The sequence below is a fragment of the Pipistrellus hanaki genome, assembly GCF_964339955.1.
Source record: "Pipistrellus hanaki genome assembly, chromosome: 20".
In the NCBI taxonomy this organism is placed as follows: Eukaryota; Metazoa; Chordata; class Mammalia; order Chiroptera; family Vespertilionidae; genus Pipistrellus; species Pipistrellus hanaki.
Window position 1 is genome coordinate 93,464 of NC_140522.1, and position 14,245 is coordinate 107,708.

The 14,245-nt window shown below is 54.1% G+C and overlaps 2 protein-coding genes across 5 annotated transcripts; both read left to right on the forward strand.

The window, feature by feature from the left end:
- The first annotated feature begins 153 nt into the window (after nucleotides 1–153).
- On the forward strand, nucleotides 154–5,631 carry LOC311614104 (alpha-1,3-mannosyl-glycoprotein 4-beta-N-acetylglucosaminyltransferase-like protein MGAT4E). Its single transcript, XM_084868624.1, has 4 exons — nucleotides 154–223; nucleotides 1,969–2,115; nucleotides 2,971–3,130; nucleotides 3,794–5,631. The coding sequence occupies exons 2-4, from the start codon at nucleotides 2,014–2,016 to the stop codon at nucleotides 5,002–5,004; spliced, it is 1,473 nt and encodes a 490-aa protein (XP_084724750.1). The 5' UTR covers nucleotides 154–223; nucleotides 1,969–2,013; the 3' UTR covers nucleotides 5,005–5,631.
- A 404-nt stretch (nucleotides 5,632–6,035) lies between these two features.
- On the forward strand, nucleotides 6,036–13,735 carry CYB5R1 (cytochrome b5 reductase 1). Of its 4 annotated transcripts, none has more exons than XM_084868635.1 (10): nucleotides 6,036–6,175; nucleotides 6,392–6,541; nucleotides 6,664–6,736; nucleotides 7,188–7,354; nucleotides 8,412–8,541; nucleotides 9,175–9,258; nucleotides 10,093–10,178; nucleotides 10,578–10,677; nucleotides 10,994–11,204; nucleotides 13,423–13,735. In XM_084868635.1, the coding sequence occupies exons 1-9, from the start codon at nucleotides 6,161–6,163 to the stop codon at nucleotides 11,164–11,166; spliced, it is 978 nt and encodes a 325-aa protein (XP_084724761.1). In that variant the 5' UTR covers nucleotides 6,036–6,160; the 3' UTR covers nucleotides 11,167–11,204; nucleotides 13,423–13,735. The 4 variants fall into 4 exon arrangements, with proteins under 4 accessions (XP_084724761.1, XP_084724760.1, XP_084724763.1 ...); XM_084868634.1 differs by lacking the exon at nucleotides 13,423–13,735 and adding an exon at nucleotides 11,283–11,744 and having other exon boundaries at nucleotides 6,037–6,175; XM_084868637.1 differs by having other exon boundaries at nucleotides 6,038–6,175; nucleotides 7,248–7,354.
- Nucleotides 13,736–14,245: the final 510 nt, after the last annotated feature.

Sequence of the window (14,245 nt, forward strand, 5' to 3'; positions counted from 1 at the left end):
TGGCAGGAAAGAAACACAACTGTGTGCTCTGTGGTCTCATTTCCCATTGAAGGTGGCCATTCGATGCAATCTACTGATCCCTTTATGGTCAGGCAGAGTCCTCGTCTCCATGGTCACCCAACATGTCAGGTATTCCTTTTCAAATAGCCTCCAAGCTACTGAAAATCATTTGTTCTGATCTGTGATAGCTCCTGTCCAGCAGTCTTACCTCTGGGACTATAAGGTAATATAGGTTTCTGATAGGAAAACCTTTGGATATTTTACTATTTTTTTTAGTTCAGTTTGGCTATGAGATCTTTATTTCCATAAAAACCTAAGTCCTGAGCTCAGCTAATGTGCAGTGTCTAGTTTTCACTAGCTTGTCTATAATCCATGAAGGCGGGGAGGGGAGAAAGGAAAAGAGAGCTCTAAGGGATATTTGGGAAGAACCTGGCCAAGCCTTCCTTCGTCACTCCCACCCTTGTCAGACCTTGACGGCAATCTGAAGCCTCCCCTGCCCCGTCCCCTCCACCAATGAAGCTCTGGGATGCATGATGCCAGGCTCCTGTCAGCAGCTGGGTGGGTGTGAACTGACATAGGGGCGCTCAGAGTATTCTGGGGAAATGGACAGCAAGGTGGGGATTTGGGTCTGGCTTCCTCATGATGCTCAGGTACTTGTGAAAATAGAGGTTAAAATAGGTTAACAGAACAGTAGGTAAGGAGAGGACAACCACAAAAGGTAAAAATGGCCGAAACCGGTTTGGCTCAGTGGATAGAGCGTCGGCCTGCGGACAGAAGGGTCCCGGTTTGATTCCGGTCAGGGGCATGTACCTAGGTTGCGGGCACGTCCCCAGTGGGGGTTGTGCAGGAGGCAGCTGATAGATGACTCTCTCTCATCGATGTTTCTAACTCTCTATCCCTCTCCCTTCCTCTCTGTAAAAAATCAATAAAATATATATATATATTTTTAGACGCCCCACCACCACCAGCCACCACAGCGCCTTGCAGACATGTACCTGGGTAGCTGTAAACTGGGGAAAGGGAACACCCAGACATTTGAGGAGGTCACCAGTTCGATTCTGTCAGGGCACAGGCCCTATGACTGGATATCTGGGACATAGCTGTTCCTCCAGGAGCCGTGTGGGGCCCTCGAATAGGGAAGGGATCACTCAGTATCCACTCTTGTCAATTTGATTCAAGCAGACAGTTATTAATTTTCAGCTTCTGGGTTGAGATGAGACGGGAAAGCTGGCTTTAAACCCTTACTCCCGCTGCATCCAGAAGCAGGTGCTTGATGCGGGCAGTCCCCATTCAGGGTGAACAATGGTTGTCAGGGAGGGGCTCCCGGGAGGGTGGCCAGTTTCTGCTGCCTCAGAGGAGCCACTCTGGGCTCCCACCCTGCAGCACCCGAGTTTTCTCTCTCTGATTTCAGAGAAAGCCCTGCTCTCTGGGGGTTTATCAAGCTGCATTTTCTAGACACAGAGCCTCCAATCGCTGTGACTCTGCAAGCCTCGTCAAGACACCCGCAGGATTAGAAATTTCCGGCCACTTCTACGTTTCCATCCTTCCTTCCGGTCCGGGGTGGGGGAGACACACAAGAGTTTCCCTTGGCCCTTCTGACCTGATTCAAAACCTCGTCACCTGTCCGAAGTAACCCCCAGTGGAGACTTTAACTCAAGTCTGAGTTTAGGGAGCTAACACCTGAGCCTTGATTCCTGGCAACACACCCCCTCTGGCGGGGCCTCTACTCCAAGTGGCTGACCTAATGCGCTCCAGTTCCCCCTGGAAGCCCAGACAGGAGCTGCAGAAGGCAGCAGCTGAATAGAACCTTCGTCTCTCCTTCGACGGCTACATGGGGGTGAGGGGGCAGTCGAAGTGGGTGGGAAAGGATTCAGGAAGAAAATTGGCAGAGGTGTCCGGGAGGAAGGGTGGGGGAAGGGAGGGGAGGCCACAGGCAACAGGAGGACAGTCTGGGCTTCTCTCACTCAGGATCCAACTCCCGCTCACTTCCTGCCAAGTGCCAGGCCCAGCGCCATGACGCTATGGAAATGCTCCCTCCTGGCTGTGTCCTTCATCTCCCTGAGCTTCTTCCTCCGGGACACCACGAACAAGCACCTTGAGTACAGTGAGTCATTGGTAAGTTCCAGAAACTGAGATGGATTACTTGCCAACACCTCGGCGGGGAGGAAGTACGTCCAGTTATGTACCACCCTAGTTCTAAGAAGAGGGCGCTTGAAGATTCAGGAGAGTGTCCAAAAAAAGATATTAACCCAGCCTTGAATGTGGCTAGGATTTGAATAGGGTGAGGGAGGAAGAGGGCATTCTGTGGAGAGAGCCTTGCCCAGACCTTCTTGGGCCGTGCTGCCTGCCAGGCCCAGGATGCGAGGGAGCTGCCTGGGTGCTGCCACTCTCCTCACCTCAGGGACAGACTCAAGCCCCCTCCCACGTGCACAGCGTCTGCAGGTAGACAAGGTCATGCTCAGGTTCTGGGGTCCACCTTCTCCCTACGTGCCCCAGAAGAGCTAGAGCAGAGGGGGAGGTGGGTGTGGGGAAGTGTGTAGCTAGAACGGAGCAAAGAAACAGCTATAGAATTGAGGCACCATGTGTAATTCCTTAAGGACAAGATAGCTTGGTCTTCAGCAGCTGGCCCAGCACCCAGCACGGTCCAAGCAGAGTAGGGGTTCTGCCAGGCTGTAATGGTGGAGAAATCAGACATGGGCAAGGTGGGGCAGCAGGTTCTTACTCTGCCTGGAACCTTCCCACATGGAACTGGAGAGCCCCATTTCCCTGACCCTAAGGCCCACCACCCCTTCCAGCTCCATGAGTGTTCTCATGATGAGGTGGGGACAGCGCTTCACAGAGCCCCGATACTGGAGCTCCCGGTGACTGGATCATGGGGCTTACTTGGTCTGTCTTAGAAGGGGGATTTGCCCTCATTTGTCTCCAGAGGAGCAGGGGTGAAGCTCAGGGCTGATGCTTATCCATCCTTAGCAGGAGGAAAAGAAGAAAATACTGCAGCAGCTGGACCGGGAGCAAATCAGCTCTGAAAGCAAGAAGCGCTTGGAGACCTTCAAGGAGATGCAGAGACCCTCCCAGGTGCGCCAGCTCACCAGCTACAAAGTCCTGGCGGGAGCCCTTCCCCAGGAGAAGAGTGAGTACGTGGGAGAGAGGTCAGACTGAGGGAAGAGGGAGGGAGAGGACCCAGAGGGAGATGAACATAAATGGTGCCAACGCACTGGACACTGTACTACGAGAGCCCTCAGGTTCCTCCATCCCTGCAGACCTTGCCACCCAGGTCTGAGGTCACAGTCAGGCTCACATGCCTGCAGATTTCCCTTTGGTACATGGCAGCCTTCCCCATCAGAGAGCCCTGTCCTCCAACGACCTGGTAAAGTAGTGATCAAATAAAACCACCTCACAGCCGAAACCGGTTTGGCTCAGTGGATGGAGCGTCGGCCTGCAGACTGAAGGGTCCCGGGTTTGATTCCAGTCAAGGGCATGCACCTTGGTTGCGGGCACATTCCCAGTGGGGGTATGCAAGAGGCAGCTGATCAGTGATTCTCTCTCATCGATGTTTTTAATGTTTCTCTTTCCCTCTCTCTTCCTTTCTGTAAAAAAAATCAATAAAATATATTAAAAAAAAAAAAAAAAAAAGAACATACCTCACAACCTCTGACCAATGATTAATCTCTATCCAACCACACTCTCCAAGGAAATGTGACTTTGTCCCCAGGGGTTGGCATTAAGGGGAGAGGGCAGGAGGGTCTTGACACCACCTAGAGTGCTAATGGTGCCCTATGCCTCCCACCCCCAGAACTACTGACGGTGGGGATCTCCTCGGCGCAGCATCCTCAGGGGAGCGCCCTCTTGCACACCCTGCAGTCTCTGTTCCAAGCCTCCTCGGAGCCCGAGCTGGACTGTATTGTGGTGCTGGTCCACCTGTCAGATCCCGACCCTGCGTGGCTCCACCAAACGGTCGCCAACATATCAGGCCTCTTCCGAGCTCGTATTGAGGCCCAGCAGCTGCTTGTGATCCACGGTCATCTCAGTGGCTCTCTTGTCCCAGGGGATCTGGGCCACATCAACGCCCCCTCACCCTGTGAAGCCATTTATTCCAGGCAGAAAGCCGACTACGCCCTCCTCATGACCTTTGCCGTCAGCCTCTCCGAATACTTCCTGATGGTAGAAGATCACGTGGACTGCGCCCCCAAGTTCGTTTCCACCGTCTACTGGGCACTGGCAGCCTGGAAAGAACGACCCTGGGTGACCCTGGAGTTCTCTAGCCTGAGCTTCTCCGGGAAAGTATTCCACAGCCGCGACCTCCCCCGCCTGACCACCTTCCTCCTCCTCTTCCCCAAGGACACGCCTACCCACTTGCTCCTCTCTGAATTCCGCCTTCTCCTGGCCCAGGGTGTTCCCATTCGTTTCAGCCCCTCGGTCTTCTATCCCGCAGGCAATTATTCGGCGCCCGAGGACACCTGCTTTCCCGTGGAGAAGGAAGTGGTCTTTGGTGAGCCGGACAACCCCGTGGCCAACGTCCTCACGGACATGAGCCCCGGGCGGGAGGTGCTTCCCCAGTACGCGTACGTCCTGAACGAGGAGAGCTACGTCACCCTCGATGCCTTAAAGGGCAACTACCTGGTGGTGATTATGGAAAAGCCGCAGAAAGTCATCCGCATCGAGGTGCTGACAGGCGTGGACCAGGAAGGGCAGTACCGGCTGCAGCAGGGCCAGGTAGAACTGGGCTACAGCCCCCTGGCGCATTCCGCAGGCTGCGCGCGCTACACCCTGCTGGGACCGCTGGTGCAGGGGAACCTGGACCAGCGGGTGTTTTACGAGGAAGGCACCGTGGAGCAGCTGAGCTGCATACGGCTGCTGGTGCTGGCCTCTCAGGACTCCTGGCTCCTCATCAGGCAGATCAGGGTCTGGACTCAGCCCGAGGAAGAGGGGAGCTGGAGGCACCCGGGGGATTCTGCAGGCATTGTTGGTCTCGGGAACCCCGCCTACATGGCTGGCAGGAAATAAAGCTAGAACCGGGTGGAAGCCTGTGCACACTCGGAGTGGGGTGACCGTGTTGAGTTATTGTCCACACGGGGGGGTACGTGTGAGAAGGAAAGGGAGCACACTACAACCGCAGAGGAAAGCCAGCCCCGCAAGCAGAGGTGTGTGCTCAACCTAATCCAGTTTTGTGGGATTTTAAGATAGACTGCACAGTCCGAGGAAGGGGGAGAAACAAGACAAAGTCCTTTTGGCTTCCAAGGGCCAGAGGGAGGGAAGGAGGCGCCATGACCTGGCCTACTTCTTTTTTCTTTTAGATATATTTTATTGATTTTTTTACAGAAAGGAAGAGAGAGGGCTAGAGAGTTAGAAAGATCGATAAGAGAGAATCATCAATCAGCTGCCTCTTGCACACCCCCTACTGGGGACATGCCCTTGACTGGAATCGAACCCGGGACCCTTCAGTCCGCAGGCCGACGCTCTATCCACTGAGCCAAACCGGTTTTGGCAAGACCTGCCCTATTTCTTATCTGCACACAAGCATTACGCTCCCATCTTTCCTCGGAGAAGTCCCTGCCCTGCCTGGAACCAAAAGTCCTAGGAGTGTCCAGCTCCTTTCGGCACCGCCACTTCCGGTCTCCACACCCTGGGTCCGGTTCCGCCCGTTCCGCCCCGACCCCTGCCGCACAGGCCCCGCCCCTTTCACGCCCATTCCTTCTTCCCCGGCGCCGCGCACAGGCCCCGCCTCTTCCGGGCTGAGACTGCGGTCAGGCCCGCCTCCCCGCCCCTTCCGACGCCGCCGCTTCCACCCCCACTCTTGCCAGGCCACGCACCTTTCAGACCGGCGCTTCCCGACACAGCCTCGCGCTCTGTCAGGCCCCGCTCTTTCTAGCCTCAACCCCCAACGCTACGCCCCTCTGGTCCTCCGTCGCCAGACCCCACTCTTCTGGCTTCCGGCCCCTTACTCCTGTTAGCCCCGCCCCTTCCGGGCCTGCTTTTCCGGCCAGCTCCCGGTAAGGCCTCACCTCTTCTTCCTGTCCCGCCCCTTCCGCCTCCCCGGTTCCGGGCCCTCGACCGCCCCTTCCAGCCCAGCTCTCTCCAGGCCCCGCCTCTGGCCCGCCCCGCGGCGACTCGTGGGAACGACCCGCGGGCGCAGCAGCGGTGGAGGACGCGGTGATCGGTCATGGGGTTCCAGCTGGTGAGACCGGACTCCAGGCCCTGCCCCAGGGACTCCACTCCACCTGGTTCTGGCCCCTCGGCTATGGGCCTGGGGTCCCCCCCTCCGCCCTCGCCCTGATGGCGGGTCCCAGGACCCTGCCCAGGGAACCCCTCCGGCCTGCGCCTGCTCCCGCGCTGGGGCTCTGGCGGGACGGTCACCTCCGCGGGGCGGTCACCGCGCCTCCTCTCCCCACAGAGCCCAGGCCTGCTGGCCTCTCTCGGGGCGGGGCTGCTGACTCTGCTCGGCCTGGCCCTGGGCTCCTACTTGCTTCGGAGGTCCCGCCGCCCCCTGGTCACTCTCCTGGACCCCAATGAGAAGTACCTGCTGCGGCTGCTAGATAAGACGGTGAGTTGCGGAGGAGGAAGGGGTTTGAGGTAGAGGCAGGACCAGAGCTCCCCTCCTGATGTGAAGCCACAGCGTCCACTGCGGTTGGTATGTCCTGGTGACACTGTCATCCGTCCCTCCAGACTGTGAGCCACAACACCAGGAGGTTCCGATTTGCCCTGCCCACCGCCCAGCACACGCTGGGGCTGCCTGTGGGTAAGGAACGTGTGGGCTCCTTTTCCTGGCATCCTAAGAGCGCGATTCTCCTTCTGGAGTCTCCCAAAACACGCAGCTTCCGTCCATGCCCTCCCTCCTCACTCTCTCCCCTTCCTCGCCTGGCTGGATCCTCCAGGTTGTCACTGGCTCATTCTCGGGTGTGGCTTCTGTGCCCCAGACATCTTTTAACACTCAGCAGTCCCCCTCCTTCCCGCAGAATTTGCTCTTCCTCCCCCTGAGCAAACACTCATTTTATACTCATTAGTTTCTCTGCTGCTGCTGCTGCTGCTGCTGCTGCTGCTAAGGCCCTGGTTGTAACTGAGTAGAGTTTGTCCCTTGGGCATTGAAGAGGGGTCCCCCTGGGGGCTCCAAGGGGTGAGTCCTCCCTGCCTGGTAGCTTATAGGGGCAAGATGTCCTCGTTCTCTCAAACCTCCCTGGGTATTTTGAAAGGTAACTGGAAGGCAGCACATCCACAAGCCACCCTCATCTCGTTCTCTGCATGGTCCCCAGGCAAACATGTCTACTTATCAGCCCGAATCAATGACAGCCTGGTCATCAGACCGTACACTCCTGTCTCCAGTGACGAAGACCAAGGCTATGTGGATCTTGTCATCAAGGTAAGGGGGTAGGAAGGAACCCCGGAAGATCTCCACCCTACTTTGTCTGGGATTTGAGGAAACTTCTAAGTTTGTTAGATAGCAGGAGATGGGTGTCCTTTGTAGCTATGAAGAGTACGTGGACTGGGGAAAAGACAGCATGTGCATACATGGCCCCAGCCTAGAGAGTCCAAATAGTCTTTTTTTTTTTTCTTTATTGATTAAGGTGTTACATATGTGTCCTTATCCCTCCCATTGTCTCTCCCCCCTCCCCCCGCACCCTCACTCATGCCCTCATCCCCCTGGTGTCTGTGTCCATTGGTTAGGCTTATATGCAGGCATGCAAGACCGTTGGTTGATCTCTCCCGCTGACCCCCATCCTCCCCTACCTTCCCTCTGAGGTTTGACGGTCTGATGGATGCTTCTCGGTCTCTGGATCTGTTTTTGTTCATCAGTTTATGTTGTTCATCATATCCCACAAATGAGTGAGATCTTGTGATATTTATCTTTCTCTGACTGGCTTATTTCACTTAGCATGATGCTCTCTAGTTCCATGCTGTTGCCAATGGTAAGAATTCCTTCTTTTTTACCACAGCATAGTGCTCCATTGTGTAGATGTACCGCAGTTTTTTAATCCATTCATCTGCTGATGGGCATTTAGGCTGTTACCAAACCGTAGCTATGGTGAATTGTGCTGCTATGAACATAGGGGTGCATATGTCCTTTCTGATTGGTGTTTCTAGTTTCTTTGGATATATTCCTAAAAGTGGGATCACTGGGTCAAATGGGAGTTCCATTTTTTAGTTTTGTAAGGAAACTCCATACTGTTCACAGTGGCTGCACCAGTCTGCATTCCCACCAGCAGTGCACGGGGGTTCCTTTTTCTCCACATCCTCTGCCACCACTTGTCGTTTGTTGATTTGTTGGTGATTGCCATTCTGACAGGTGTGAGATGGTACCGCATTGTCATTTTGATTTGCATCTCTCGGATGATCAGTGACTTTGGGCATGTTTTCATGTGTCTCTTGGCCTTCTGTATGCCCTCCCAAATAAAGTCTTTTCCATTCTGTCTTATCAGGTCTACCTGAAAGGTGTTCACCCCAAATTTCCCGAGGGAGGGAAGATGTCCCAGTACCTGGACAGCCTGGAGATTGGGGATGTGGTGGAATTTCGAGGGCCAAGTGGGTTGCTCACTTACACGGGGAAAGGTAACGGCCCTTCTGCTCCTTGAGCCCCTCCCAGCTCTCCTGTCCTCTGGGCACACGTGCCGTGCAGAGGGGCCAGGGCTGCCCTTCCTGTACACGCAGCTCTGACAGTACAGAGGGGCAGAGGTCTCAGCCCACCTGTCACCGGGATCAGGGTCAGTTCCCTGTCCACTTGAATTCGCCCACCATGACAGCTGTGGAGATAAATAAAGCAGCCCTGCCTCACAGATTCGCCCTTCAGGCTGAGCTATTCAGAGAGCTTTTAGCCCTTCCCTTCCCAGGGAAGTAGTATGAGCAAATCCCTGGGGCTGCTCTGTGCACTTGGGAGAGTAGATTCACACCTGTCCCCAGGCCCCTTGCCCTGACTAGGGGTGACCCTCTTGCCCAAAGCAGCTGCTGACTCACTGTGTGGGCCTGAACTCACTGGTGGTTAATAATACAGGCCATGTGGCCCCGGCCCCATTGTCCCCCCTGTGTATTATTAGGGTTTGGCTCAACTCAGATGTCCACCCGGCTCCAGGCTCAGATTTCATTGCAGCTGCTAACCTGGCCTGGGACGTTTTTAGCGCTGCATTTGTTTTCTTCGTTTCCTCCGCTGACTCCACTCTTCCGTCCCTTCTCCGCTCGACTTCTCAGGGAATTTTAGCGTTCAGCCCAACCAAAAGTCCCCACCGGAGCCCCGCGTGGCGAAGAGGCTGGGCATGATCGCCGGCGGGACAGGTGTGTGTTGCTTGGGGGCCCGTCTCTCCCACCCACCGTTGTTGATGTCGCCATGAGAACTTCCCAGGGGCCCTCGGAAGGTTTTGGGATCAGGATCAAGCTGGGAATTGGAACTCCCAGCAATGCCCAGGGCCCCCCAGTACCTGAAAAATAAAATCATGATCAGGTAGAAACCAAAAGCAAGTTCTTTTAACCTATAGAATGAGAAATAATTCACGTGTACTCTCCTTAAGACCTCACACGGAATGGATCTCCTTCAGAGGAGAACAGGGACACAGCTAGAAACAGGCCAGTCAAGAAGGGAGTTAGCATTGGACATTTCCACACATTCACCACTGTGGGAGTCTCTTTACGCCCGAGTCTGTGAAGTGGGCAGTTGCTTTTCCCTTTTACAGATGAGGAAATGCAGCTGCAAAGAGGTTAAGAGGTAAAGGATTGGTGTCCATCTCTGCCTGGTCCCAGAACATTTGTCCTTAACCTGCCAGCCCTCCTCAGCCCTGTCCCACTGAGTCACACCTGTGACATCTGAGTCCTAGCCAACAGGGGACGTTGAGAGGAAGTCTTAGAGGGACTTTAACAATATGAGCTTTATGTGACTATGGAGCATGACTACAGTTCACCTACCAGATAGGAATTTTTGTGAGTTTATGGTAAGAGGCATGTCTACCCAGAAAAGTGGGTGCTGGAGAACACACAGGAGGTTAGAGGATTTGGACACTGAATGGAGGTGGGTGCGGTGGTGAACGGGACGCATTCAGATAAAAGCGTTGGTTGGCTAAGGAGCTGGAACAGGTAAGCTGTGGTTGCCATGTCTCCCTGTGGCTGTCTGTGCAGGAATCACCCCGATGCTTCAGCTGATCCGGGCCATCCTGAAAGACCCCAAAGATCCAACCCAGTGCTCTTTGCTTTTTGCCAACCAGGTTGGTTTGCTTTTCTCGGTCCTGGGACTTTTCAGTTGGTGGGTCAGCTCAGAGATGTGGCACCCATGGGCAGAAACAGACCAGTGCCCAAGACCCCCCGGTAGCTAGAGGACCCTCTGCCACAATAAGAGGACAAAGCCCTGAGCCAGTTCCTCCCCTGAGCCCAAGGAAAGAAGAAAACATTTTTGGAATATTGTCCTGAGCATAAAAACTTGCTCATGGGGTTACCTAGGTTAAATATGCCATCTTTATTTCACCTTGCTGTGTAAATAAAACCCGCTCCCCTCTCCTTCCCCCTCATCCTAACAACCTAAACAGTCGTGTTTTCTTTTTCTCTCCTGGTTACAAAATGTTATGTGGGCCTGAGAAGATTCCTAAGACTTTGTTTCTCCGTTTCAGACTGAGAAAGACATCATCTTGCGGGAGGACTTGGAGGAGCTGCAGGCCCAACATCCCGGCCGCTTTAAACTCTGGTTCACTCTGGATCACGCCCCAGCAGGTACCCTCCCCATGCTGGAATCCCAGCACCAGGGCCTCGCCCCTATTGGGTTCTGGTTTCGGTGGAACCAACCTCCCTGACACTGCTGGGCTCCCACGTCTGTGTGCCGGGACACAGTGCTCTCCCGGCCCTTTCCTTCAGCTTCCTGTTCACCGGGCGGGGGCAGGAACGGCTGTGCTGCTGAGGCAGGCTGAGCGCAGGCTGTGTTTCACTTGACACCTTCCCCAGAGCCTTCCTGGGCCTCCCCACCTCAGGGCCCTACACTCCTTGCCAGCAGGGGTCTGGAGTGTGACTGTTCTCCTCCTCTCCACTGCAGGTTGGGCCTACAGCCGGGGCTTTGTGACTGCGGACATGATCCGGGAGCACCTGCCTCCCCCGGGGGACGATGTGCTGCTGCTCCTCTGCGGGCCTCCCCCGATGGTGCAGCTGGCCTGCCACCCCACCCTGGACAAACTGGGCTACTCTCAAAAGATGCGCTTCACCTACTGACCGCTCCCCGCCATGGTCCCGGTCAGTGCTCGGCTGCTGTAAGTCCTAGATCTCTTTCCTGGGAGGATAAGCCTTCTGTCTTTCTCTGAAGCTGAAATCTGATGGCACACCTACAGGAACAGCATCCTTGTAGCCCTGGAAGAAAGCTAAGGCTGAGTTGTTCCCTGGAAGGCCCCCCCAAACCTCCCTGTGACAAAAGGCCCAGGTCAGGCCACGGAGCAGTGTACGTTCTTTCCAAGCCTGGCTAATTCCTGGGTAGCATCGCACTCTTCTTTGTCTGTGTTGGAAGGAACAACCTATGTGATGGGTTTTACTTACTGCTCGGTGCTTAACTCGTAGCAGATTCGGTGTGAGTGCAAGCTGAGCAGACTTTTAGAGCTAGTCTCACCGAGGTTGCAGGAGAGGAGCAAGTGGTTTCTTCAGACCTGCAGGCCTCAGAGAGAGGAATCTCAAATATGTACTTGTGTGTCTGTCTCTTCCTGCCCAGCCCAGGCTAGAGGGAAGTGGCTGTCCACAGCCTGAGGCTGCTGCTTGTGGCAGGAACCCCTGGCTGTGCGAATAAATGGACTGAGGCCCCAGTGGGATACCTGTAGGGCTATTGTGTCTAGGGGTCTTGTCTCCAAGGCTTTTCACACCTGAGAATTTTGGGAGGAAGGGGGCTTCTCAGCACAGAATTCTTCCAGGTCTTCCCAAGAACCCTTGAGCAGTTGTCCTGGGTGTTAAAATGAGCTGTCCCCAAACTGTGATCATCTTTGCAGCTGTCTCAGCAGAAGCAGAAGCTTAGCTCTCTCCCTGGAGGCTTTTCAGGTGGGGGACAGAGTACAGCTGAAAGGGGATGCGTTTTGAGCCCAGGTCCAGTGGTCCTTTTGTTGGCCATTCTTCCTTCTCCCTCCTCTTGACTTCACCATAGACACCCTTCAGGGTACCTGGCACACAAATGAAAGCATTGTCTTTCTGTTTGGAAGAGAAGCCTTCTCCTTTAAAAGTAACCTAAGCCCAGCCGGTGTGGATCCGTGGTTGAGTGTTCACCTGTGAACCAGGAGGTTAGGGCATATGCCCCGGTTGGGATATCAATCCCCAGGAGGGGACCTGTAGGAGGCAATCAGTGATTCTTTCTGGTCATTGTTTCTATTTCTCCCTTTATCATCCTTTCTAAAGTCAATAAAAATACATTAAAAAAACAAAAACAAACAAAAAAAAAAACCTGACATCACCAGCCCGGCCAGACTTATTGGTGCCTGGACAGAGTTGCCCTCCGCGGCCCATCCGTCTTGTCTGCCCTCTCGTGTTATGACGTCATGACCCAATCCACTCCCAACTCCCAGGGTTGGACCAGGCAGCTTTTTGTTAGTCCCGTTGGGATAAAACTGCATCTGTCTCAGGAGGAAAGGCCAGCATTGATTTTTTGCATGGAACCAATGTATTGCTCTCTCTGGGGCCCCTAAAAGTCGGCTTATGGGACCCTGAGAATTCAACCCTTCCATAAAGCAGAATCATCAGTAAATTCTGTTACTGGTATCCCATCAAACATTTCTTGGTCAGCTAGCATGTGTGCACTACTAGCTGTGTATACAGGGGAGAATCTTAGCTTCCTCATCTCCAAAAAGGAAAATTGTGCTTAGGATTATTGGGTTCAGATAGTACAGCAGCACACACAGCACAGAAAACTTTTCACACACAAGGTCATTGTTCCTTGTTTTGCACGGGTTTCTGTCTCATCCACTCAATATGCAAACATTTATTTAGGGCCTGCCATGTGCCAAACACCGTGACAAGACTGGTCTCCCACCCCCTAAGAATTCCTAGTCTAAAATAAGATCGACGTGTGATAAATAATTATCAGAGTAGAGATAAAAGATATGGATGGGTGGAGGATTCAGAGGAGGAGGAAAAGAAGAAAAAGCATTGCTGAGTTCACAGCCACAAACCAGACACTTGCTTAAGTATTCACAATTTCATCCTTATGATAATCCTGAGTCTTAAGATTAAGGATTTGGCCAAGGTCTCGCTGAAGAAAATTAAAGTCAGTCCTGTGGACAATGAATGTTTCTGAGGGTTTTATACAACAGACATCACTTACACGGCTCCCCCGCGGTTCGCGGTGTAAACATTTCCGGCCCGTCCCCGCCGCTGTGTGAACAGCTAACATGTATGAAGCGTTTGCCATTCGCCTGGCATCATACGAGAGCCTGCCTAAATCATCTCAGTCCTGACAAAGACCCAGCGAAGTAGCACGGCTTTCTTCCCATTCCTCAGGTGAGGCATTCAGTAAGGTGCTCAAGATCATCAGCTGGCCAGGAATGGAAGCCTGGGTCTGTGTTACTCAAGCCCGTGCTTTTAACCAGCACCAAGAGAATCTCACTGCCTCCAGGCATCCATAGACGTTAACCAACTACCATCTAAAGTAGCACTAGTTATGCACCATCCTCCGGAGAACTGAGAAAGTGGTTCCTCCTATCAGTGATATTCAACCTTTTTCATCTCATAGCCCATGTAAACTTAATTACTAAAATTCTGTAGCACACTAAAAAATATATAAATTTTGCTGATCTGGCTCTTGGGTCGAAAATCGCTGCCTCGAATCACTTTCTGTGGTTAAGAGGAGGGCTACACCACCTGTGTCTCCCAAGACCGGCACTCAGGTGGGGGGGGGGGGGGAGTGGGAGGAAGGGGAGCGTGGGAGCACAGCCTGGCAGTGAGTTCTCCTGCCAGGACGGAAGCAACTACGTATGTTTCTGCAAAGACTAGCAGGCGCCCAACGAACACTTACCCCAGCACTCGGCACGTGATGGTTCCGTTCAATAAATAGGGGAGGGACCCCGGAGTGTTTGGAGGAGCCAACAACTGGCACCGGTCACGGTGAGATGGGGGGACTTGCCGGCATTGGATGAAGTTCATTGGGGTCCGGTCCAACTCCCTGACAACCCTCCCGCGTGCAGCAGGGGGCGTGGTCCTCAGGAAGCCTGGAGGCGGGGCTCAGGATTGGAGCTGCGCGGGGGCGTGGCCCAGGAGCGGGTCTGTGATTGGCCCGCTGGAGGAAGACGCGCCCCCGTGGGGGCGGGGCCAGAAGCTGCGTCGC